Source organism: Petromyzon marinus, chromosome 7 (genome assembly GCF_048934315.1).
Source record: "Petromyzon marinus isolate PM22_M1 ecotype Great Lakes invasive population chromosome 7, UKy_Petmar_22M1.pri1.0, whole genome shotgun sequence".
Classification (NCBI taxonomy): domain Eukaryota; kingdom Metazoa; phylum Chordata; class Hyperoartia; order Petromyzontiformes; family Petromyzontidae; genus Petromyzon; species Petromyzon marinus.
Genome location: NC_133673.1, coordinates 14191019 through 14214509, shown reverse-complemented (window position 1 = coordinate 14214509; position 23491 = coordinate 14191019). Strand labels below are relative to the sequence as shown.

The window sequence follows — 23491 nt, the reverse complement described above, 5'->3', positions numbered from 1 at the left end:
AGGCCGATGCGAACATATCCTTGATGAACGGAACGTTAAAGACAAGTCACAGTGGTGCGACTTCGGCCATGCAACCCAAACTATTGACTCTATCATAAACCACTGTGGTCTGCGCTCCGTCGACGTAGGGACAGCAACACGAAACAAACTATATCTCCTTAAGCCCTTTCGTCTTGGCTAGCAGAGCTCGACATTGGCAATTTAGCTCCCAAGCACATTGCTGCCATAGCATGTGATAATAGAACAGGATGCAGGAAATAATACGACGGCACAGTATGGCTTGTTTTTTTTGCGTGGTTTTTTTTTGGCCCTTTTGGCGCTAAGGAAAAACATCGGTGACGGCCCTATTCCCCACAGTGCCACTACACGCGTAGCGCCATTGGGCTGCGAGGCATTAAGTGCGTACAGTAATTCTGGCTTCTTGCTTCCTTTTATGGGCTGACCCTGAGGCTGTTAGAGACGGCAGAACTGTTTTGTAGCATATGCCCCGGCACTGGCAGAGTGGACATAAATTATTGACTGCCTCCCAATTCAAAAACAGCTGTTCCTGCGGGCGGTGAGCGAGGCTGCGAAGTTTGACATATGGCTCCGTCGGAGGCGTCACGGAGACGCAAATTGTTTCCCGAGTTGGGGATAAGCGTTGTGGTGGTAGAGACGCGCAGGATAATTCCGCACTAAGGGCGCCGAAGTGGTGAGATGTTAACCACCTCGCCCGATATGCAGGAGGTCGTGGGTTCGATCCCGGCCCTGACGATACCTTATATTTGGAGTTTGCATGTTCTCTCTCCCGTGGTCGCGTGGATTTTTCTCCGGGTCCTCGGGTTTTTCCTTCCACATTTAGAATCAACGTGTGTTTGGAGTATTTGGCTGCTATGAATTTCCATGTGAAAAGCCGCTTCGTTTGAGCTATGATTTGTGGCCAGGTCGCTTCTGAGAAAGAGATTTACATCTCAGTGGGCCATACCTAGTAAAATGTAAAATAGTTAAGTTTAATAGAGAGTCCGCAGCAAACGTTATTTCCATCGTTTACTCATAAGATCGGGTGCAGAAGGGGACATTGTTAACTCCACGCGCTGTCCCGTTTTTTTTTTAAACCAAGTTTAAATTATTTCCATCTTCCCTACTGTTTAGAATTTTTCGTTTGTGTTAGCAGCGACGAGTGGGTGAATTGTTTCAGAGATGGCAGCAGTGCTTCCTGAGCACACACGCGTGTGCTCTTGCGACGTGGAGCCAGGGTTTTTTTCCCCCCCCAGGACCGTCCCTTTTTTTGAAGTAGCCATTTTCTCACAGAGAAATTCATTTAATTCTTCCCGCGACATCGGACGTCCCGGTTTTTTTTTGCCAGCAACAGAGCAAACGAGAGGAATGCATTGTACATGTGGCTCTCCCCTAATTCTGGTTGAGTCAGATACGCTTCTGCTGTTTCTACCACAGAGGCAGCAACCGGATCTCGTTCACCAGGGTCGGTTTGCCATTCTCTCCCCGCGCGATGCCCACCGCATTTTGGCGATGCGGGGGCAGCCCGCGCATCGGCCAGATAAATGGGGAATTCCCATGGTGATTTACGATCTTGACCCCAGCGCCCGTCGCTTTCGTCCCCGAGGAGTTGGAAACTCCCGGTGGTGATCGAAAAAAAGCTCTGAAAAATGGAACGGCACTCCACGGATTTCACAAATCGCACGCCCCTCTCACTTGATACCACTGCGTAGGTTGTTCCTGGGGTTCTGCTGTACGCCTCTCTGGTGTGCATTGTGTTTTATTTTGATCATGACGTATGTTTTACCGGGAAGGCTTTGCGGAGTCTCAAGACTCTTGTTCAGGAGGGTCCTGTCCAGTTTTTGCAATAGGGGGTGATGCTGCTGCAGTGTGTGGTTGCAATTGAGTAATTTCCAGGTGATTTGTGGAGCATTCGGACATTTTGGCCACTTACCAGTTGCATTGTACGGGTGTTTTTTTTTTTGTTTAGCTATGGGACGAAAGTCGTAGAATCTGGAGGAGATCCATGCAGAACAAGGAGAGCGCATAGAAACTCCACACAGGTGTCGGAGGAGGTAGTGGCACTCTTGGCCGATGTGAGGAGTTGGTGCTTTTGCCACCTATGTGTGGTCATTCCCTGGATTTTCTCCTGTCAGGAGCTCAAGCGTTCCCCCTTCGCTCCTTCTGGTTCCCATGTTGTTTACTTCCGTTCCCGTGGACGTGTGTGGTTTTGTGTCTCTGCAGTGTTCTCGTCCATTTTTGTATGTCCTGTAATCTATTCCTGCGATGGCAATACGTCCAGGAGCTAAATGCAAATGTCGAGGTCTGCTAGCCATGAGAGTGCTTCAGGAAGAGTGTTCATCGTATTGAGATGCAATTTTCACGAATGACGCTCTATAAAATAAAGAAATAATATTACCACATCCTTGAGTCAGTGGTGGAATTGTTCACATGCCAATGACAGGCACTAGAATTGCCATAGGAAAACCACTGTTGGCTTCCCCACAAAGTGGTGTAACCGTTTTATCATCCCTGGAGGGATGATTGGCTGTGTCGATCCACAATCCTCGATCTGAATTCGCAATCTTCTGACCGCGAGCCGCTCACTCTGCTACTGAGCCACCCATCAGGATACGGTATATGTTTACCGTATTAATGTTTTTGTATGATTCACGTACTTTGTCTATTGCTCTTTGTTCTGCCACAAGTGTGCGTTCGCCTGCGCACACAGTGACACTGTGTACACACTGACACATGAGTGCTTTCGACAATAGCGCCCTCTGTGTTCGTGCCCCACAATGGAGAAGGAAGAAAAAAAACCTCCCATTGAGTCAAACTTTATGGTAAAAATATTTGCTCGTAAATATCACCTTAATTTTAAGGTGATTTAAATCTTTTCAAACAAGGTTGTGGATAAGGGCAGACGTTCGGGGTGACACCGCTGGGTTTTTTCGGTTAATCAAATTTCGGGGACATTTGCTGCTGCGGCTCAAATTGAGAGAAACGTGCCCGAGTGCCCCGCCTGACTGAAGTGTGTTACTTTTGTCGTTTATTTTACAGCCACATCTGCCGAGCGCTTTTTCCGGATAGACAGAGCGCAGGTACGTACCTTTCCTTTGCCCCACGGCTTGCCGGGCCATGCTGCTGTCATTTATTTTCCCGTTCGCAAACCGCCGTCTTCTGGCGTCTGGCATCTTGTTGCGGCTACGCAGACCGAGCGGGGTGGAATGCAATTAAAAATGTCCATCGCTGGGTCCGCTGCACGTGGCCGTGAAGATCGTTTAAGCTGCATGAGAATCCCCAATGCGGCAACGGCGGCGGCAGAGGCAGTAAATGTATTGCACTAAAACTTGTAATTGAATTGTAAATCATGCAGTTGGCTAATGCACTTGCGCGGAGGAGAATTGAGTTTGCCCCATTAAGGAAGGACAGAAGGATCAATATTAACGCAGTTTAAAGCCCCATGGATTGCTTATTTGACTCATAATAGAGAGGAGTCTTAACAATTAATGTCTCGGTAATCCTACATTTGTATAGTTGACCTGTAGGTTGGAAACTCCTCGCATGATTGCGTGTTTAAGGGTCCTCATAATGAAGGGCATTTACTCCAGGGTGGCATGCGGTACCCATTCTTAGACAAAGTGTGGTCGCTTTTTTAATTTTCGCCTCTAAAAGATGTTTTAGAAATCTGGGGTCATTTGGAAGGCAAAAATCTGCATTCATTATTCTGTTGCGAGAAGAGCCGAGGAAGGCCCAGCCACTCTGAAGAAAAGCTTTTTTTGTGAATTCTATGCTGACTTGTTTTCCCCAAATTCACTGGGCTAATAGAAGGACCTCACTGATCGGTGACCTTAGCTGGCCAGCCTCCTGCCTGTTTCAAATGGCGGTTGCTAGACGACGCGGAGGGCAGCAGCGGAGAATGCAAAGGCAGCTTCCTCGCGGACTGTGGGCCCCTCAGCAAGGCAGCTTTCATCGCAAGAATGAGCTTCTCTTTAACGACCGCAATGATCTAATGCTTCAGTAACGCTCTTTGACTGTATGGATCTCCCGCAGCATCAATCTGGGGGAAGGGGGCACATTAACAAAACAAACGTGCGGCTTTGCGTCTCAACACTCTCTATGGTCGTGTTTTTTTCTAGAAATTCTGATTGCAATATTTACAAATTATGGGCTTTGATCAGCTACGCTGATGGAACAATGGCGGTCATATTAAAAATAAAATACCGTTTCGTAAACAGGCCATCTGTTGTGATAATGTGGTACAATGACGTGCTGAGTTGGGGGTTTTTTTCCCGTCACGGTCTTATGCAGCGAGCACAATTAGCGCTACGCTAACTTTTCCACCGTGGAGGGTTTTTTTGTGTGCACGCGTTGGGTGCTTTACACTGGCACACCGCGATCTGGACGTTACCCCGGGGCACTATTGGAATGCCCCCCCCCCCCCACCTGTAATGGGACTTTTAAAATTCGGAATTTTTCAGATGGTAAAGGCAAGTGCAGAGGTCACCAAAGTGATCTTTTGCCGCTTCTATGATGATATCCGACTGAATGCTTTGTGGGGTTTTTTTTTACTATGCAGATGAAACAGACGTATTCACATTTGATGTTTGCTTAATAGGTTGCGTACTCGGCATCGTGCCCGGACACACGTTTCGCAAATGTGGACATCACGATGTTCTGTTGAAAACACATCGTATTTGAGGCGACTGGGAATGCTCAGAAAAACATAATCTGCGTGTTGGAGCACTGAGCCACCGCTTCTGAGGTGCCAAGTTCGATTTAGCCTGGTTCTCGTGTGGCATGAGTTGTCGTTGTTAGCACGGTTGCCAATGACTGCAAAGAAAAATGAAACTTTTGATTTAAAGCTTTCGTGACTGCAGGGATTCATATTCTTGGTTCTTTCGGTAAAGTCACGTAGAAGGGAAACAATAAAATAATAAAAATACAAAACAATAAAATTCTCACGACGTTTCGACTGCAACACAAGAAATGTTCTTGTTGTGGTTTTCACACCTGATGATGATTGCTTGTATTGCAGTCGAAACGTCGTGAGAATTTAATTGTTTTATATTTTTATTATTTTATTGTTTCCCTTCTACGTGACTTTACCGAAAGAACCAAGAATAAAAATGAAACTCTTTCAATGTTTGTTTGTCACCTAATTCGGAGGGTGCAAGGTCTGAGGACTGAACACATTCCTTTGATTAATATGCCAGTCAATTCTTTGCTACTGGTGCGGATAATAAGCTCGTGAATACAATTGTGAAAGAGTATTCAATAGCATTAATATTCCGCCTCTCCGATTCGATATTCCGCACCTCCGATTGGCACGGTTGGCTACATATGGTGCGAAAGAAGTTCAACATACATACAACGTACATACAGGTGTTCTAGGCTGCTGCGGGGCTACACTGTGGGCATCAGAGTGTTCAGTTGCTGCAAAATCCATTGTAAGAGTGCATTATGCTGTCATGTATTTGCTTCTGGCCTTCACCAACCCTCACCGATCAGTGTGGAGTTTGGTCAAATAACCCCCACGACCCACACCGCGTGAGAAGGCCCTCATCTACCAGTGGAGTGGCAAAAGGGCTGTACGTGACACGATATCGACAGCGCTGTTGGCATAAACTTGGGGAGTGAATTTAGAAGAAGACGAAAAAAAAGAAGAAAATCCCTTGAAGACGCTAAGCCGTTTGCGACGTCACGCGAGATTTTTCCCTCTTGAACCGGGTCACCTGGACTGTGGGCCGTGCAGGAGCACCTCCACCTGGTGGTGGACACTTCTGGGGACGAGCTCTTTGTGCTCGACCCGGAGCCGGTGGCATGTGGCGGCCTCGCAGGGGAGGGGGCGGCTGGCGGAGGCGGCGGTGGCGGCGGCGGCGCGACGGGGGCCGGGCCGGGCATGCCGGACCTCGTGGAGCCCACGACCGGAGGGTGAGTTGAGTCGCGCAAGCAAAAGCAAAAAAACAACAACAGCCCTTGTCCGTCCCCGCCCGAGCCGCTCGCCCCGCTCGCTTTTATCTTTGTCGCGCCCGCCGTTTGCAGCGAGGTAAGCCTGAAAAAACCTTGAGAACCGTACGCTCGTAAGTGCAGGTTCTGCGGTACCAGGGCTTAATGTCTGAGGGGACGGGGACTTGAACAAAGCGGGTGTTCATTCCCCCCACACACCCCCCCCCCCCTAAGCCGTCTCACCTGACTGCACACAAAGTCCATTCCCCTGGGAGGAAACTGAGAGCTCTCAAATGCTCAGCCATCTAGCTAGCGAGCATCAAAGCTTATCCCAACAGAGATATATAATTAAATAAGAACCTCACCAAAAACACAGCTGACACACGAGGAATTATTGGGCGTAAACGTTTTAAGCTTTTGCAAGAGAAAAGAAGACATAAAATACGAATTTTTTTTGCGGTTTTTACTTGTCACATTGAGAATGCGACGTCTTTGGCAGCCGCCCACGAACAATTTTTGTTCGCGCCGGATCGTGTACTGCATTTAATTTTAATCTTGACTTTCGCCAAACCCATAGTGGCCTTCACCGTCGAGGTATGGTCAAGCAGACCCTGTGACTTGCATGGCCTGGGGAAGTCTTAATACAGAAGTGGATCGACATTGACAAAGAGCCGTACGTTATTATTTGTGTGTTTTTTTTTAACTGTACATACTGCACACTTTTGGGTGTAGCGACAGCACAGTGGTTTCGTGAACTGCGCTATGAGTTGAATACCAGGGCACGGCTAACATCAGTGGCAAGTATGATATCTAAACTGGTTATAGCCCCCCCACCATTTCACTAACCCTCAATGACCAGCGTGGTGAAGTACATTCACACGGTGTGGGGGAAACCTCAACGGTGGATCGTGCAAGAACTGTAGAATATCATGATCAAAATGAGGCCTGTGCTGCAAACAACCTTCGCGTTTTTATGTTATTGTTGTTGACGCTGCAGACAAAATAATTTTCCTCAAAAAATTACAAACTGTTGGCAAAGCAAACTCTTTGTGTTCTCTGCTGGGCTGCCATTGAGTTTCCTTTGTGTCCCTTGAAAATGTTCACGTTTACTGCTAACGTTGGGGCAGAGGCATCAGACCTAACGCTCCTCGGGAACCCGTTATCCCGTGACTTCATTACGTGCCCCGGCCACATTAGTGAGGCCTACCACTTTGAAATGGCCCACAAGATGATATTTACTCGTCACTGCAATAATCTTAGCCCCCCCCCCCCTCACTAAATCGATTGCTAGAGGCAGAATATTTTCGACCCGGCAACAACTGTGTTTCAAAAGTTTTCCCTTCAGAAGTCACTACAGGAGGTGTGTGTGTGTGTCTTAATGTGAATCGCATTCACGGCCAACACTCAGTGACGATTATTTTAACTGGTCCTGGGCCTCCCCTCGGTCTACCCAGCCTCAAATGAGCACCTCGTGCAGTGTGTAGACATCACTACTTGGGAGACAAAGGCGGCCGGGCGTGGTGTTGGCTACCCACCGCCTCGTGTGCCGTGCCGGCCTTCATAGGTGCTCGCTAACAGCACTGGCCCCAACAGTCTGTTCCAGGCTTGTACGGGAGCTCTCCGTCTTTGTTTTTGCGTTCATGTGTGGCTGCCCGCCAAAGGCATTGAAAGCCCTGTTGGGCCATCGGTAAATTAAAAGGTTCCCCACCCCTGCTCTAAAAGTGGAGTCTCCTCGGCCCCTCTTTCCGCGTGGCCGCTTTTTATCGCCGCCGCCGCCGCCGCTATGGAGCGGCACAACGGAGCGCTTCGTCGTTTTCGTCCCCCGTTGCCTCGTTCGCACGCTTGCAGAACGTGCGCGCGTACGCAATTGGCAAGTTTGCTTGTGTTTTTCCTTCGTCAAACTTGGTCTTGAAAAAAATAATATCCACCCGTGGTCATTTTAACGCCCTTTGGATGCGTGTTCGTTAGTATTCCGTGCCAGTAAGCCTGTGGTAAGTTTATGCACTCAAGTGAGACTGTCTATTCCATCACCCGCCCACCCGCAACCCCCCTTTAAGAATTGGCTGAGAGTTAGTCAAGGCAATTTGGCTTAAGAGTCCAGACAGCAATCTGGAGAGACATTAATGCGTCTCTGGCTTTCATGTCCTAGTAAAAATTGTCTGAGCTAAAATTGAAAATCTTTAATGGCCCATCATTCTTATAATCATCATCAGCCATGGTCACTCCACTGCTGGTTGAAGGCTGCCCTGAGAGGCCGCCATCTCTTACGATCCTGCCCTGTAATATTCCACGTAAGCTCCCGCACGCGAACGGATTCCATCGCTCCGTCTCCCCGGTGGACGTTCTCGTGGGCAGGTTTCCATTCCAACTCGCGACACAGCCTGCCTAAAGCCCACTTATTTTTGTTTTTTACGGTTTGGATGATTTAATTAACCTGCGTATGTTTCCACGTGTTCTGCTTTCTGTCTGTCGGTGTAATATCCGAGCACGCATCTCTCCGTGCGCCTGTGCTGCAGGCAGCATGCACACGCAAACACGCAAAAAAAATGTTTTTGTATTTTTTTGGTACCCACAGTGATGGAAAACAACTGCTCAAAGGCGTTTCTATTGTAGGTTTCTGATTAACTCCAATCTTTGTCTTTAAATCGCATTCGTTCAACGTTTGATGCATTTGACGCTGGGACACGCGCCGTGGTTTGTAAGCACCGTCCTCCAGAAACTGATTAGCAGATCGTCGGCAAATGAAGGAGACCTGAGCAAAAGGGCAGGGCTGTGTAATTGGATGGATGGTTGGTTGCTTTCTGGAAAGCTGTCCCTTGTATCGATGTGGATAAGATTCAGATATTGGCTGCATTTTTTTCAGTCCCCTGATGCCTGTTCAATACGTGTCTCCATAGCGGTGCTTAGTAAAATAAATGCAGAGTGAAGGGTGCCTTTGTTAGTTTGTGCGAAATAGGATCAGAATACCTCCACGAAGGCTCAGATTCATCAACGTAGTTGTTATAGGCCCTTTACCAACTGATACCATGTCAAAATTAACAAACATTTTATACTCCTGCCTATTCTTCACTTGCATACAGTTTTAATTACGATCATTAAACGCCTACACAGTTTAACCCTTGCAGCTAGAGACATCCCAACGTAACTCTATACAGTTCTTCAGTTCTGTTTTATAACAGGCTAAAACTTTTTTCTTCACTGCAGCCATGAATGATCATAACGTCCTTAGTCTCAGTGGAGCTGTTTCCACCAATAACTTTCCACTGATAACTTTGTTATAACATCTGGTCTCCCTTCTGTCACGATGTCCACAGTTTATTCCATCTCATCCACAAGCCTCCCTCCTTTCGTTTTCATCCTGCAAAGGGTAGTGGTTACTTTTTCAAGTGTGATGTCTGGAATTTCCTTCTCACAAAATTGATTCATTTCCTGGGGCGTATGATTATTTTTTCCATAGATATATTCATAACATTCCTCCGCTCGTTTTTATCATTGTGTTTCTATCGTGCATTAGGGTTTCATCCTGCCGTCTTAAGAGCTACTTTTTGCGATTTATCAATCCTCGACTTCCTTTTTACGGCTCCCATTGTTTCTTGCGGTTTCTTCAATCACTTCACTGTTGTGCAGTCCGATATCTTTTCTCACTCTTTTCTTCACGTATTTTTTTTTACAAAGTTGAGACTTTAACTACCTCGCCTGGTATACAGGAGGTCGGGGGTTCGATCACAACCCTGACGCCTGTATATCTAGGGTTTGTGTGTTCTCCTCGTGGTCACGTGGATTTTTCTCCAGGTCCTCCGGTTTTCCCTCCACATTTAGACTCAAAGTACGTTTAGAGTTTTCGGCTGCGATACATTTCCACGTGATAAGCCACTTCATTGAGCGATCATTTTTGGCCAGGTCGCTTCTGAAAAAGAGCTATATAGCTCAGTGGGCCTTACCTGGTAAATACATTTTTTTCTAGTACAGTATTCTATGGATTGTTTGGCATTTTCCTCTCTTAATTTCGCTAATCTCCTTGACTTTCCCCCCACACTATCCGTTACAATGCAAAAAAACAACAACATTGCCTGTCATAAAATCCTAAATGATGGTTCCGCATTTCAAAAAGGCTTTATTATTCATATGTTTTGCAAGCCAATATAAGCAGGACGGACAAACAGACAAAATAAAACCTTTTCATCCATTATTTATCATTGTAAAATGAGCCGTTGAGAGTGGACATGAAAGATCGGGGGGGGAGCCTTACGCTGGTGGTGAGAGCATCACGGCTTGTGCATGGATTTTAGCCAAGCCATTGGCCCAAATCATCTCTCATTACCGCCGGGGTCAGCCGTTCCCTGCCGGGACGACTGCGTCCCTGTGTAATGCGATGCTCGCCCACGCCTCTCTGCCCATCTTGCCTTTGCCGTGGGCTCCTAATGAGATCTCCCCTCACTCTCAACCCCCTGTTGCATTCGCTACCGACGCTTGCCTCGTTTAAGCGGCTTGGTCGGCGGCGTTTCCAAGTCGCCTCGTTCCATGTGGTGATGGGTTCTCTCGTCGTTAACAGAACGCGTAGGATTTGAGTTATATTTTACTTCAGGCGGGCACCAATGCGAGGTCCCCCCCATACTGTAGACTGTAGTGGTAAGCCCTCTGCTAACGTATGTGGGCTGCCAGAGAGAGATTGCGGCGGTGCATGATTGATGACTGCGCTGATGAGTCCTCATTAAAAACGAAGCCAGCCTACAGCTGTCTCTGTGTTTCAATGCTGCCCCGTTGGGATGGTCAAATTATTAAAGTCTTCTTTTGAGTTGCAGACCGAAACAACGATATCGTACGACCACACGTTCAGTTCTATCGAGCTGGTGGCTTAGACAAGGCCAAGAGAGCATTGTACATGCAATGGAGTGGTCACATGACAAGCCATTGTGGGAGGTGGTGGCGAATCCAATGGGGGGGGGGGGGGTGCAATCGCCACTTGCCTCCCCCAACTTGAGTCCCTGCAAATGTATGTTTTATGAATGTTTTTGTTTACTAATATAGGGCCCTACTTAAAAAGCTTGATATTTTAGGACCACTCCCAGACAACTCCCCTCCTCCCCCTCTTCCCACCCAACTGCCTTCTGGGAAGTTTCTAGATCCACCCCTGGTGACAGTTGTGGCTGCCCGCTGTTTGTGAGCACACCTAAAGAATTGCGTGCTGTTTTCATCTGCGCGTGTAGGCTCAGCGCCGTAGCTTTCGCTCGTCGCAGTGCTGCGTGACTATTTATCTGCGAGCGAGCGGTGGTTTGGCTTCTGAAGCAACACTTTTTTTTCCTCTCGCAGCGTTCACCTCCTTCGAGCGTTGCCAGTGCGACAGACATGTGGCCGCTCGTCCCGATGGCCTCAAAAGATCCCGAGATGTCGCGTGCCAGAGCAAAATCTGTCTCCTTGCAACATGCCCACGCATGCGTCTTTAAGCTCAAGTGCGGACAGAGTTTTTAGAGGTGAGGGGAGGGTAAAAAGAGCCCTCGATTCTCAAAGCGCTATACGTGGCGATACGTTGAGTGTGTCCGTACGCGCTTCACTTTTTAATTTATTTTCAAAAGCATTCCGTGAGAATATATTTCCACGAGTTGGAGACAGACGTGCTCTAAGTGGGAGTTATTAATGTGTGGGCTGTCACTGCCTTGAAATGTATTATCGTGGGCAAAACAAATATTTCAAATTATATTCTCATCGTCTGGCTCACTTTCCCCTGGAATGTTAACCCGTTGCAGGTGTCACGATATGTCTAAAACGATACCATTTCGCTTTAAAGCAGCATCACCGTTTTCCACCGTGACACAAATTAATGCTTCGTCTCTTAAAATACAACGACGATTGTGAATCTGGTTCCAGGATGTGCCAGTACTCCATTCGCACTTCCACGTGCCTATGCCCTTGACAGCAGCGGCAGAGAAAGGCCGGGGGGGGGGGGAGGTGCAGTGAATTAGGACAATAATTTACAGAGCTCAGCCCCAGACACAGTTCCAGTAAGCCCCCCTTTCTGCGCTAATGTGTAATTTCATGTGGCCGTGCGAAGCTCAAATTTGGCGAGAAACGGAGTCGTCAAACAGCCTGCGCGCGTTACGATCTAGCCTGGTGGCCGTGTCACCAGTAAGGTGGACGAGTTCGGCTGAAGGACGCCACGTTGCGACCATTTTAGCCCGTTCTCCTCACGGACCTTTTGCGCAAGATCACTCAGTCGGCAGTGGCATCTGCCACACCCATCCACTGTTATCTGCCATGGGTAGGTAATACTAATCCGAAATGTGTCGAGTTGGATGGTTGTGGCTCTGGGTAGCAGGAGGGGTACGTGAGATGGATGGTGAGGCAGCAGAAACACTTCGCTCTTCGCGGTGTTTATTTTTGTACATTATTATTATTTCTCTTCTGTTTTTAAAGGTTAATGGTGTTACAAAGTGCGGCGTTATTGCACTGCTGTTCTTAAAAAAAGTGGAGAACAAATGCACTACATGGGATTGATGGCAAATTACAAGAAAGGCAAAGACGAGCGCCAGGAAGATAATGGTGATGGAGAAAATATGGTGTGCACGAGGGTGCTGTGTGGAAGCTGTGGTTTCACATCGCGAGCACTTCCATGGGGCTGTATTTAATGAGGCCTCTCTCTCTCTCGCTGTACACTTCAACGCCAGGCTTTTTCTTTCAATTTTTTTTCATTCAAAATGCTGAATTTATTCCTTGGCAAAGTTACACCGAAATTTAATTGGAAACGTTGTGCCTTGGTTCGACCGACAGTTTTAACAACAGCGGGAAGCGTGTTTTGCGGACGATTTTCGTGGTTGTGCCACACGCGGCGCTGTATGGATTTTTTTTTGGGTCGTGCTGCGTTGTTTGTTTGGCACGCGATGTTCGCCGACATTGTGCCGAGCAACTAAATAGAATTTTTATTTTATTTTACCAGGAAAGGCCCACTGAGCTATTATAGCTCTTTTTGACGGAAGGGACCTGGCCACAATGATAGCCCAACGAAGTGGCTTATCATTACGTGGAAATTTATAGCAGCGAAGTGCTCTAAACGGACGTTGTTAAAATATGGAGGGAAAAACCGGAGAACCCGGGGAAAAATCCACGTGACCACCGGGAGAACATGCAAACTCCAAATATACAGCAGGCGTCATGGTCAGGATCGAACCCACGACACACCAGGCGAGGTAGTTAACATCTCACCACCCTGGCGCCCACACGTGACTCCCAGCACATGGAGTGGAATGTGAGACATCATACAGAACGATACGCGCTACAACTCGCATCTGAGAGCTCAGCAGTGAAAGCATTTTGTGACTTTTTGTAATTTCAGTCTTGATTCCCGGTTCAAACAGTTTTCTGTTGTTGCTTCGATCTCAGATCAAATTAATTTTTAATTGGTGAAACTGAACAGTGCAATAAGGTGGTTAGACCGTGAAAAAATATGCTGTTTGAAGCAAATCTCTGATGTAATTTGTCACGAGGAAGATCGCTATATCGCTCAGTCTTTTCACGCGCTTCAAGCTAACGTGGCATTGATTATGATGTCGGTGCTTGTCAAAATACCAGCATCACAAATGCCCATCTTGACCCTCTGCTGATTCTGTGCGTTGACTCTATTTTCCGATTCCTCCTCCTCCCCTTCGCCCTCGGGTAATCACCGCAGCGAGCCGATTGGCTGGTCGTTGCGCGGTGGGGTGAAGTGTGGGTACGCCCACCTCTTCCAAGACGTCTGGCCAGCGTGAAGGAGGAGGTCGAAAGTACCCTCCTAGAGGAGGCTTTCGAGACACCCTTCGAGTGTATGTATGCTCAACTTCTTTCTCAACGTGTGTAGCCAACCGCGATAATCGGAGGTGCGGGGGAAGGACAATAAACGGAATATGACAAGCATTTTAAAAAATTCGTTTTAAATCGAGATTTAAAAGTGCATCGCTGCAGTGGCTTCCTACTATCGGAAGGAAGAGCGTTCCAGATGGCCGCAGAAGCGCATCTGAAATCGAACGATGTGGGCTGTGCCAGCCAAAAGCCCGCTGTTTAGAATGACCGGAGTTCACCCGATGGTTTATGCCCCTTGGCGAGATCAGCAAGGTTCGTTTGTGGCGAGCACTTTTGTGTGTAAGGAGTGTGCGACCTGATAATGCATTCATTCAGCAACCGGAAACTGGATGCCAATGCAGCTCAGCGAGCATTGGGCGGACACGTTCGGATCTGCCAGCGGTGGCGTGAGCGAAAGCATTTTCAGGGCTGCACCTTTACCTTATCTTAATCCTCGTCACTGGGCTGTCGAAGACCCCCACATCGACAGACACTATGTGGCTGTCTAAACCACCCATGTGCACAGACACTTAAGGGCTCCTGCAGGATTAATTGTCTGAAGCATTCCTGAAATGGTTCTCTGCTGCTGCACAGAATCCAGCCCCTTCGGGTAGTTTTAGCTGCATTATTTATCGCTATTTAATTAAGACAGCGAGATGAATTTATCGTTCACTGGATAAGCTTTACTGGCCTTAGGAATAATGCTATCTAATGAGGTATAAGTATTTTGATTCTGATTAATTTTGTAACGTTTGACATTTAATTGTTAAAAAACAAAAAAACTTTTTTTATTTATTTTCTTCAATACAAACCAGAGCAGACTTTGGAACAAAAAAAAGCTGGGGAAACTTGCACCGTAGCGAATTAACCGTAGCCAAAACAATGAGATCTATTTTTTTATAGGTAATTCTTTTCCCAAAAGCCTATAGATTCAAAGCTACAATTGAAAGTAAGTTATTTTTTTCGCGAAATGTTGCCGTAGAAGCGATTTAAAAGGGGCAGACTTTGTTTTTGTGGCCACCAAAATTAGGGTGGAAAAAGTTCGTATTTTTATGATAAATAACAATTCAAACAATTTCAGAAACAGATGTGGCGTCTGGCTGCGTGCTGCTTCCATCGCGTATTTATATTTGCTGCATTTAAAGCCGATTGTGGTAAACTACATTTGAAGTGGCGTAAATGACACAATTTGATAATCTCCAAATGTACAGACATTTACACGACTGTTTGATTTGTTTCAACCTGGCTTAGAGCAATAAACACTTTTATTTATTGCAACGTGACAAAGACGCCGTTGTTCTCAGCTGTTTGGCTCCAAATAAATTATTTTACTCACATTGAGTCACAGCCACAAAATCAGAATGCATTGTCATATTACAATATATTTACATGCACACATCGTTTATATGCAAGGTTCAGGCCTGATCACATTGTTCTGATCGTTTCAGAAACAAATTACTTTTGTCATTATAATCATCAATCATCATCTCAGTTCTGATTTCAAACAGATTCTGATCCTATTACATTTCCGCAGATCCGATTTAGATTTCGAATGTTATGCTCAACGAGCCCAGTTATCCCATGCTATACGATGATTCACTTACGAACAGAAGATATGGTACACCCATAAACAAATACATGCACGTGTACAGGCGCTTTCTGAGTGCACTGGTGGATGAGGGCCCCTCCACCACACCATGCAGATCGTGGGGATTAATCGACCATACTTCACCACGTCGGTCAGTGTGGGTTGGTGAAAGGCGGGGGTAGCATAGATCTCGGAGCGTAGAAATATAGTACTGTACAATGGCGATGTTTTCCATACTGCCCTCTCCTGCACACCACATAGCCCCACAGCCTATACGAACCTATCACGCATAATGGTCGTCTGTTTAAGCAGTATCCCATTTGAAACCTGCTTGGCTTTTACGGTGTGACGAGTTCCGGTGATATTCCAGGTGATCTGGTCAATGTTCATGGTCCCCACCCCCCCCCCCATCACCCTCCCAAATATATCCATCGCACTTATTTGACGTAGGACTTTCAGTGCAGGATATTGGGACTGGAGGTGGCTCCTTAACAAAAGAAGGGGGTGAGGGAGGGGCGGGGAGGGGTGGCCGGGGGGGGGGTAGCATGGGACTGGGTGGGTGGCCGAGCGTAACGGGAATTCCGCTGGCTGTGGTTATCCCGCGTGGCTGCGTCCCACGGGCCCTACTAGATGGAAGGTCTGCGACGTTTTGGACGTTTGTATTTGCCCTCCCGTCCATAATGCGATCCCGCGGCGCTTGTGTTTCCACGCCACCGAGTATCCACCGCCCCTCGCGATGTGTTAAGGATCCCGCGCGGAGTATGGGGGTAATTTTGGGGGGGTGGGTGGGCGTGATGGGGGTTACACCGAGCCTCACGCTGCATCAAGTGGCCCGTGTGTGTGGCAACACTGAAGAATTTCGAGGCAACAAGAATGTTCTCCCTTCTATTCATGTAAGCAACGTGAGCGCCTCTTCCTTCCCCTCTGGCAGCATCCTCCTCTGTGAAATGCGGTTGAATTTAGAACCAAATTTGTGGCTGGGTTTTATTTTTGTGTTTGCATAGTGGACCGTAGCCTCGAGACAACTTATTATTTTTGAAGCATTTGCCATATCGATTCAAACTTAAATGGTCAAAATGTGACGGCTTCCCAAGACGCTCTGCAGAACTCTACATCAGTAATATTTATTTTACAGAGAGAAGAGGCAGTCGGTCATAGGCAGAGGCCAAAAGGAAGGTCTTGAGCCTGGCAGTGAGTCAACAGCATGGATGGCTGGGGAAGGCAGTTCTAAACTATGCTGTCAGCAGAGGAGAGTGAGTTACCATCCAAGGAGAACAACACTAGACTTGATGTACATAGTACGTACATATTTAGAGGGGGCAAACGGTGACAAAGTCAGCTCACTCCGATTCCTCAACAACAGACTGCCACAAGGCACACACGTATAATAAAGTAGAGCAATGCATTTCGTTGCACTGCCTTCTGCTGCCCACAATGTAGCCTCGCAGCAGCCTATAGCAGGACACGGATGGTGGTCTCCCATCCGAGAAACCGTCCAGGCTCCAACCCCACCTCGCTTCCGAGATCCGGCGAGGCCTTGACGAGATCGGGGCTCGTGCCAGGCAACGTGGGCATAGGGCTGAGCTGTCGTGCCGAATGCGTTCGAAGAAGAGAAAAGGCCAACACCATGGCTGTTGCTCGTTTGAGTTTTGAGGCACGCTCGTCAATTTTTCTCAACTTCGTTTCGGAGGCCGCCGGTTACTTAGGCGCCCAGCGGGGTGCCTGCCTGTCTTGAAGTCGCCTCGTAGAAGGCGCGCACTTCTCACTGCCCTGTATTGCACTGAGTTGTGTTTTCGTGTTTTGAAGTGTGTTATATTGCAGTGTGGGGAGTGGTAGTGTAGCGGTTAGCGCGCTGTGCCATGAACTTGACGGACCGAATTTCATTCTCGCTCAGGGCCAACACAAGTGACGATTATCTGAACCAGTCTCGGGCCTCTCCTACGTTGACTCGGCCTCAAATGAGTACCTGGTGTGGTGTGTAAACATCACCAATGGGGAGACAAATTCGGTTGGCCACCCACCCCCTCGTGTGCCGTGCCGGCCTTCATATGTGCTCGCTCGCAGCACTTGCCCCAAGAGTCTGTTCAGGCTGTACGGGGGATCGTTGTTTTGTCTTTGTGTTGCAGTGCGATGTGGTACGTTGCAGTGCGTTGCAGTGCGTTGGTGTGCCGAGAATTCCGTTTGCATGAGAGGCACCGCGAGTCCTGCAGGTCGGGACATTCGCCTTGCAGGGCAGATTGCAGCAGGGCTCAGGATTTGATTCCCAAGGCTCTGCTCGCCCGAGACTCCCCTTTCCCGAGCTCTTGCGTGAGCTCTCACCACCGAAATAAATGACATTTGTTGCTGGCAGTGGCAGCGGTGGCTGTGGTCAATCCACTGCTGGAAGGAGACCTCCCCCCATTGCCTTCTGTCAAATCAATCCTGCGATTAACATATTCACCTATACTAGCATCTGCAAACAAACTGATTTCATTGCTCCATTTCAGAATCAAAATCAGAATATTTATTTATACTGGTGGAATCTATGAAGCTCTTTTTCACACATGTCCAGTAAGGGCAGGTAAGAAGGTTACAGCAAAGAGTACAAAAAAATAATAGTCGTGCAAAGTACAAGAAAGACAAACAAATGACCCGAACACATAAAAAAATAAAATCAACCATCCCCATCCTACCAGGCAAAGCCCACTAAGGTATTCACTTTCAGAAGCGACCTGGTCACACATGATAGCTCAACAAAGTGGGCCATCATTTGGACATTTATTGATTCTAAATGGAATGTTTACATTAAAATGATTTCCCTTCTCTCTTTATCTGCTTCAGACTTATTTTCCTGTACCCTGCCAAAGTTTTTCGTTTATCCTCATCTTGTACACTGCGAATGAACGGACATTCCCACTAGAGTAGTCCAGTTACGCTATTGTGGTGGCACTATTACATTTCTTCACGCAAAGCTTCAAATTAAAGTTCCAGGGGCATTTGTCAATCGTCCGTTTGATGAAGGCGTCCACGTGCCGTTTCGGCAATGGAGGTTGTTTTTGCTTCACCATACTTCACCACGCTGGTCAAGGCGAGCTGGTGAAGGGCGGTGGGGATTTCCCAGGACCGGTTCGGATATATTGCTCACCACTGCTGTCAGGCGTCGGCCGGGACTTGAACTCACGGCTGCCGGATTCAGAGCATGGTGCACTAACCACTGCACGGCCACGACATAAATGTTTCAACCCAATCTGGAAAATGAGAATGGACGCCGCTGTACAACTCTCGGTTTCTCCGTCCCTTTCCGTCATCGTGCGGCCGTTTGAGTGGGGAAGGCGAGCGAACGTGCGCTGGCACTCCGCTGTTATTTCCGGGACCCCTTAAAGCCTCGAGCTTAAAGTTGGCCAGAGGAGAAGGAGCTCTCAAGTCTTTGCTTGTGGCCAACTCTTAGGATTTGAGCGATTGGGGCTGATGACTCTGGCTTCATTGTATTCTGCCTTCGGCACACTGCTGTAATGAAGTAGTCGTAGGAGTAGTAATAAAAAGCATGCCCCTTGTTGATCCAGGAAAATCTCATTGGGTTCCAAGGCATCTCGTTTCAGGAGGGTCCTGCAAATGGCGTGTTAATTAGCCTTTGGCTTGTGGTAGCTGCCCGCCAAGTGCCTGATGAAAACCAACTCGTACAAGGGAGAAAGCACTCAAGAGTTCCGTACAGTTTCATTACATCCACTTTTGCTGTACTGCCATCTGGGAATCTCACAAATCTCCACGTGATCCGCCAGCCCTCGCCTCCTCAACCGTTGAATCACAGACACACATTAATGTAATCATTACTGCGTTAAAAATCCGAAAACTACACTTTGTATTATATAAGGACGAGTTAATGTATTCAATCACTTGGGACATTTGCACCAAGGCCTTTTTTAGATACCGCACGGGAAAAGTAGTGCGCCCTGCTCCTGAAGGCGAACAACGCACATGGCTTGCAGCGTATTTACGGCGTACGTAGGCGCTCAACGTATAACAACGTGGCCTCTGTGGGAGGGAAACATGTAAGGTATTGCGCCAAATTGCCTATCCGGCGCAGACACGCGCTGATGGCAGTTGGCGACCTGTCAGGCAGGCTGGTAGCATTTGTTGGATTGTGGTTCCACTCTGGCATTGGAAAAGGTCCTCAAACAGCTTTCTAAATTGGCTCCGGAAATAACTCAAGCCACGGCCGGCCTTCAAAACGTGCTGTACATTGCCAGATGACAAAATCACCAGCAGTGTCCCAATTTTATCAGACCTCAGAATCTAAGCTGACCTAATCCTGGATAGTGCGTGAATGGGTGACTTCCGTTCGTAACAAAGTTGTTATGGGCTCGCGTAATGACGTATGGCGTATGATTAAATAACGCCCACGACACACGTTGCCGTGGGGAGGCCCTCATCCAGCAGTGGATTGAGAAAGGGCTCAGCGTGCACACATGGCGTGTAGCGATTCTCAACTTCCCCCGGCAATTGTATTCATTGTTACGATTCTTGACTCTTGCAATTCGATTCAAGAATAAATTATTTTTCATCCAATTTTTACCCTCTCGTTGGTATTCATTGCTTGTTTATTATTATTGTTGTTTATTATTCCTCTGTACAGTTTAGGCTAATGTATTGTTACATGCCTGGTTGACATACGTCTGGAAGACTGATTTGACTTTAAAGAAAAATCTCAGATTTTTCCGTGGAACAGCAAATCGATTTATTATTTTACCTGTCACCAATAATGCTCGAAGGCACCCGTGGCTTTGAGCAAGTACGCTAGTTAGAGACATTGTTAAGTAAAGTGAGTGTGTTTGGGCAGGACTTGTCATGGCGTGCAGGGATGGTGTGGTGGCCAGTGGTAGAGCCCAACCAGGGGTGGCCACCAGGGCGAGGAAACGCGCCTGAGAGGACGTCCACCGTGGAGAATCGGCTGGCGTGCAGGTCCTCTAGATGGGACGCTCCTCGGGCCGGGCCCTGTGAGCTCAACCTAGGATGTTTCATTCTACGCTGGGCGGTAGTGGTCGCAGTCGGGGCCTTCTCGAGCCTGGTGCCTCAGATGTGGAGAACTCTGTTCCGCCGGCCCTCAGATTGACTCCGAGCACCGAACAGTTCAAGACTTTTTTTTCTTTTAGTTTTTCCTTGAGTCCGTCCTCTCATTTTGATATGTTTACATGTGTCTTGATTTTATAGGTAGGAGGACTACCTTCGTTTAATGCATCCTGTAAAGTATTGCGATGCTCTCTTTAGTGGGGGCGAGTTTTTACTAAAGAAAAAAAACATTGAATGAATGAATGAATGTTACATCACGGGACCGTGAGAGATTAAAACCCTTTAACCAGCAGTGGATAGATCATGGCTGATGATGACGATGGAATGCTCGACGACTAGCACTCGCCGAAGAGTGGAGCGCGTCGCGTTGTTTATGTTGCATCGTCGTCGTTATTCGGCCAGGATGGCAGCAATGGCTGTGTACGGGCCGTGCAAGGCACAGCGTGCCAAATGGCTGTGGGCCGCGTGTATCCGCTATGCTCACGATGTCTGTTATCAGTTCTCTGCCCACCCACTGGCTCGTTTGCCAGTGACCGCTATTCAGCCTCTGCTCCTGCTGAGATCACGGAGAACGTCTTGGATCATACAAACAATTTATTTATTCATTTCTAAAAAAACCCTTCCAACTAATTCTTAAAACTGCTCGTTTTTGATGGAGGTTTAAAAAAAAAATGTTGCACGTTCATAACGATTTTAATCATAATACAATGGCCTTTTCATCCACCGCTCGATGAGGGCGCTCCCCAACAAGTGCCGTTTCTGCTCTAGCATTGGCACAAGCGTTGGGTGTCTCGTGATGTCCCGTGTGGGTGTGCGCGTCCCTTGTGGGTGCGTACGGCTATGACGGACACATGAGTCCCGCGCGCACAATAGCGGGAAGATAACCATGGCGTCACCAAAAAACAGCTGTCGGCTTTAGGCCCGCGGATGCGCTTAAGTGCTCTGTGTTTGCATTGCCCCTGGTTTTTGTCTTAATTCATCAGTGCCCATCGTGTACAATGTAAACTGCGCCCTATCTGGAAACCGCTAATCTTTGTGCATGAGTGCCTGCCTGCTTGATGGCGCACTTGTTTAGTCGATGTAAAGATTGGATAAAGGGGAGTGGCATTTTTGGTATTCCTTCGGACTAAATCCAGTTGATTTGTCTGCAAAATTTTAGCGCGTTATAAATGGCATTATTCTTGGTTGTAAATGGTCAAATACCACTCGGTCAGCTGGCCCTTGGTTGGCAAATTCTTAACCGAAGACAGTCGGTGTCGCGTGTGTACATCAGGACCTACACCCCTCCACCGACCCCTTACGCCTCCCCCTCCCGCCACTCTTCGGGGTGGAGGGGGGGGGGAGCTCGTGGTGGGGGAAATCGGACACGGGCATTACGGCTACGTCGTCACAGGGGATTTGTTTTGACAGCGAGCCCGCTGGCGCTGGCCCGACCTGGCTCAGCTCACCAACGTGGACGGGACACACACGCGCATCAGCTGCTGCTTTCGTTAGACAAACCCCTTTCAGGCCGGCGGCGCCTTTGCCAGATGTCCGCTCCGTCCATCGGACCGTCGGTCGGTCGTCAGTCCATCAGCCTGTCTGACCGTCAGTTTGCCTGTCTGGCTTTTCAGCAGTACGTCAGCCCATTCGTGTGTCCATCGGTCAGTCTGTCCGTCAGTGTGTCTATCTAACCGTTCATCAGTAAATCAGTCAGCCCGTTCGTTTGTCCGTCAATCGATCAGTCATTCGGTCCGTCGGTCAGTCTGTCTGTGTGTTCAGTGGTGAATCAGCCCATTCGTGTGTCCATCGGTATGTCCGTCAGTTATGTCCAGTCTGTCTGTCCGTCACTCAGTCCTGTCCGTCCATGCGTCAGTAAACTCAGTTTATCGGTCAATTCGTCCATCCATCGGTCGGTCCATAGCCCGTCGGTCCGTCCGTGAGTCCAGTCCAGTCTGACCAAACCTGCACGTGCCTGTCAACAGCGAGTGTTTGCTTGACCTCGTCCATCCGTCAATCGCCCGCCGCCCCGTGCTCAAATTTAAATTGGCTTCGGCCCTGGGCTTTCCAGCGAAAACAACTGAGGCCACTCTCCACCGTTAAGCTGAGTCAACAAACTGTGCACGTGCTTTTTCTAAAGTTTACCTCGTCTCCTTCCCGTATTTCCATGACAATTAGCCGTGGTCCGTGAGGACTTTTATTTACCCCCCCCCCCTCCAGCCCCCCACCCCCCTGCCTTCTCTTCTCCCAGCACAGCGTTATTAGACTTAAACAAGCACTTTGGTTCAATTAGCACGTGCTGTAATGAGCTCCTCAAGGCATTACGGACGAAGGCTAATGTACGTGTATTGTATAAATACACGTAAATGAGCTCCGCAAGTGGGCCGATGGTAAACAGCGGATCGTTCTGGTTTTTAGCGTTTTGCCCAAGGCGGAGTGTGTGCCACGCTGTGGCTTCCAATTTAAAAACGTACAGACGCGTGCCGATTGTCATTATTAAAGTACACATGTCGATTGTGATTATAAACGTACACAGGTCGATTGTCATTATAAACGTACACATGTCGATTGTGATTATAAACGTACACATGTCAATTGTGATTATAAACGTACACATGTCAATTGTCATTATAAACGTACAGACGCGTCGATTGTCATTATAAACGTACACGCGCTCCGATTGTTGTTAACGGGATGCGTTTAAGCTTCACGGCGCATGGTGGGTTCATCTTGTTCTTGTTAATGTCATCGTTTGGACGTATTTATTGGTGCGCTTGGAGTACTCACTATATGCAATTAACGTTCACGTTCCAATTAGAGCCTTTGTTGTTGCTATAAAAGTCAAGGTCCGTACGAGCTCGGAAGGATCCACTCATCTCCATTGGCAGCGGTCCAGGGCCAGTCGTGAACATTTTACACATTCCCAGAGATGGCCTCAGTCTCTCCCTAGGGAGACCTCTGTCGGCTTCCCACATAACGGCAATTAATTTTCCCGTTTTATCGTCTCGGAAGCTAAGCAGGTTCGAGCCTGGATTGCTCGAGGGTGCGTGGCTACTCTCGTCGGATGGAACAGGGCTGCTGCGGGCCTGCACTGGGGACAGCAATGGGTAGTGCACCAAAAAACATTCTTGTACTGCTCCCCAG

The 23491-nt window shown here is 48.0% G+C and overlaps 1 protein-coding gene across 11 annotated transcripts in view; it reads left to right on the top strand.

Moving 5' to 3' along the window:
- The window catches only part of LOC116940025 (diacylglycerol kinase iota-like), a 299404-nt gene that overhangs the window by 252373 nt on the left and 23540 nt on the right, over positions 1–23491 (top strand). For all 11 annotated transcript variants that reach the window (XM_032949255.2, XM_032949257.2, XM_032949258.2 and 8 more), the window contains 2 exons: positions 3037–3077; positions 5732–5910. In XM_032949255.2, coding sequence (XP_032805146.1) covers positions 3037–3077; positions 5732–5910 — 220 coding nt within the window. The remainder of the gene's footprint in view (positions 1–3036; positions 3078–5731; positions 5911–23491) is intronic.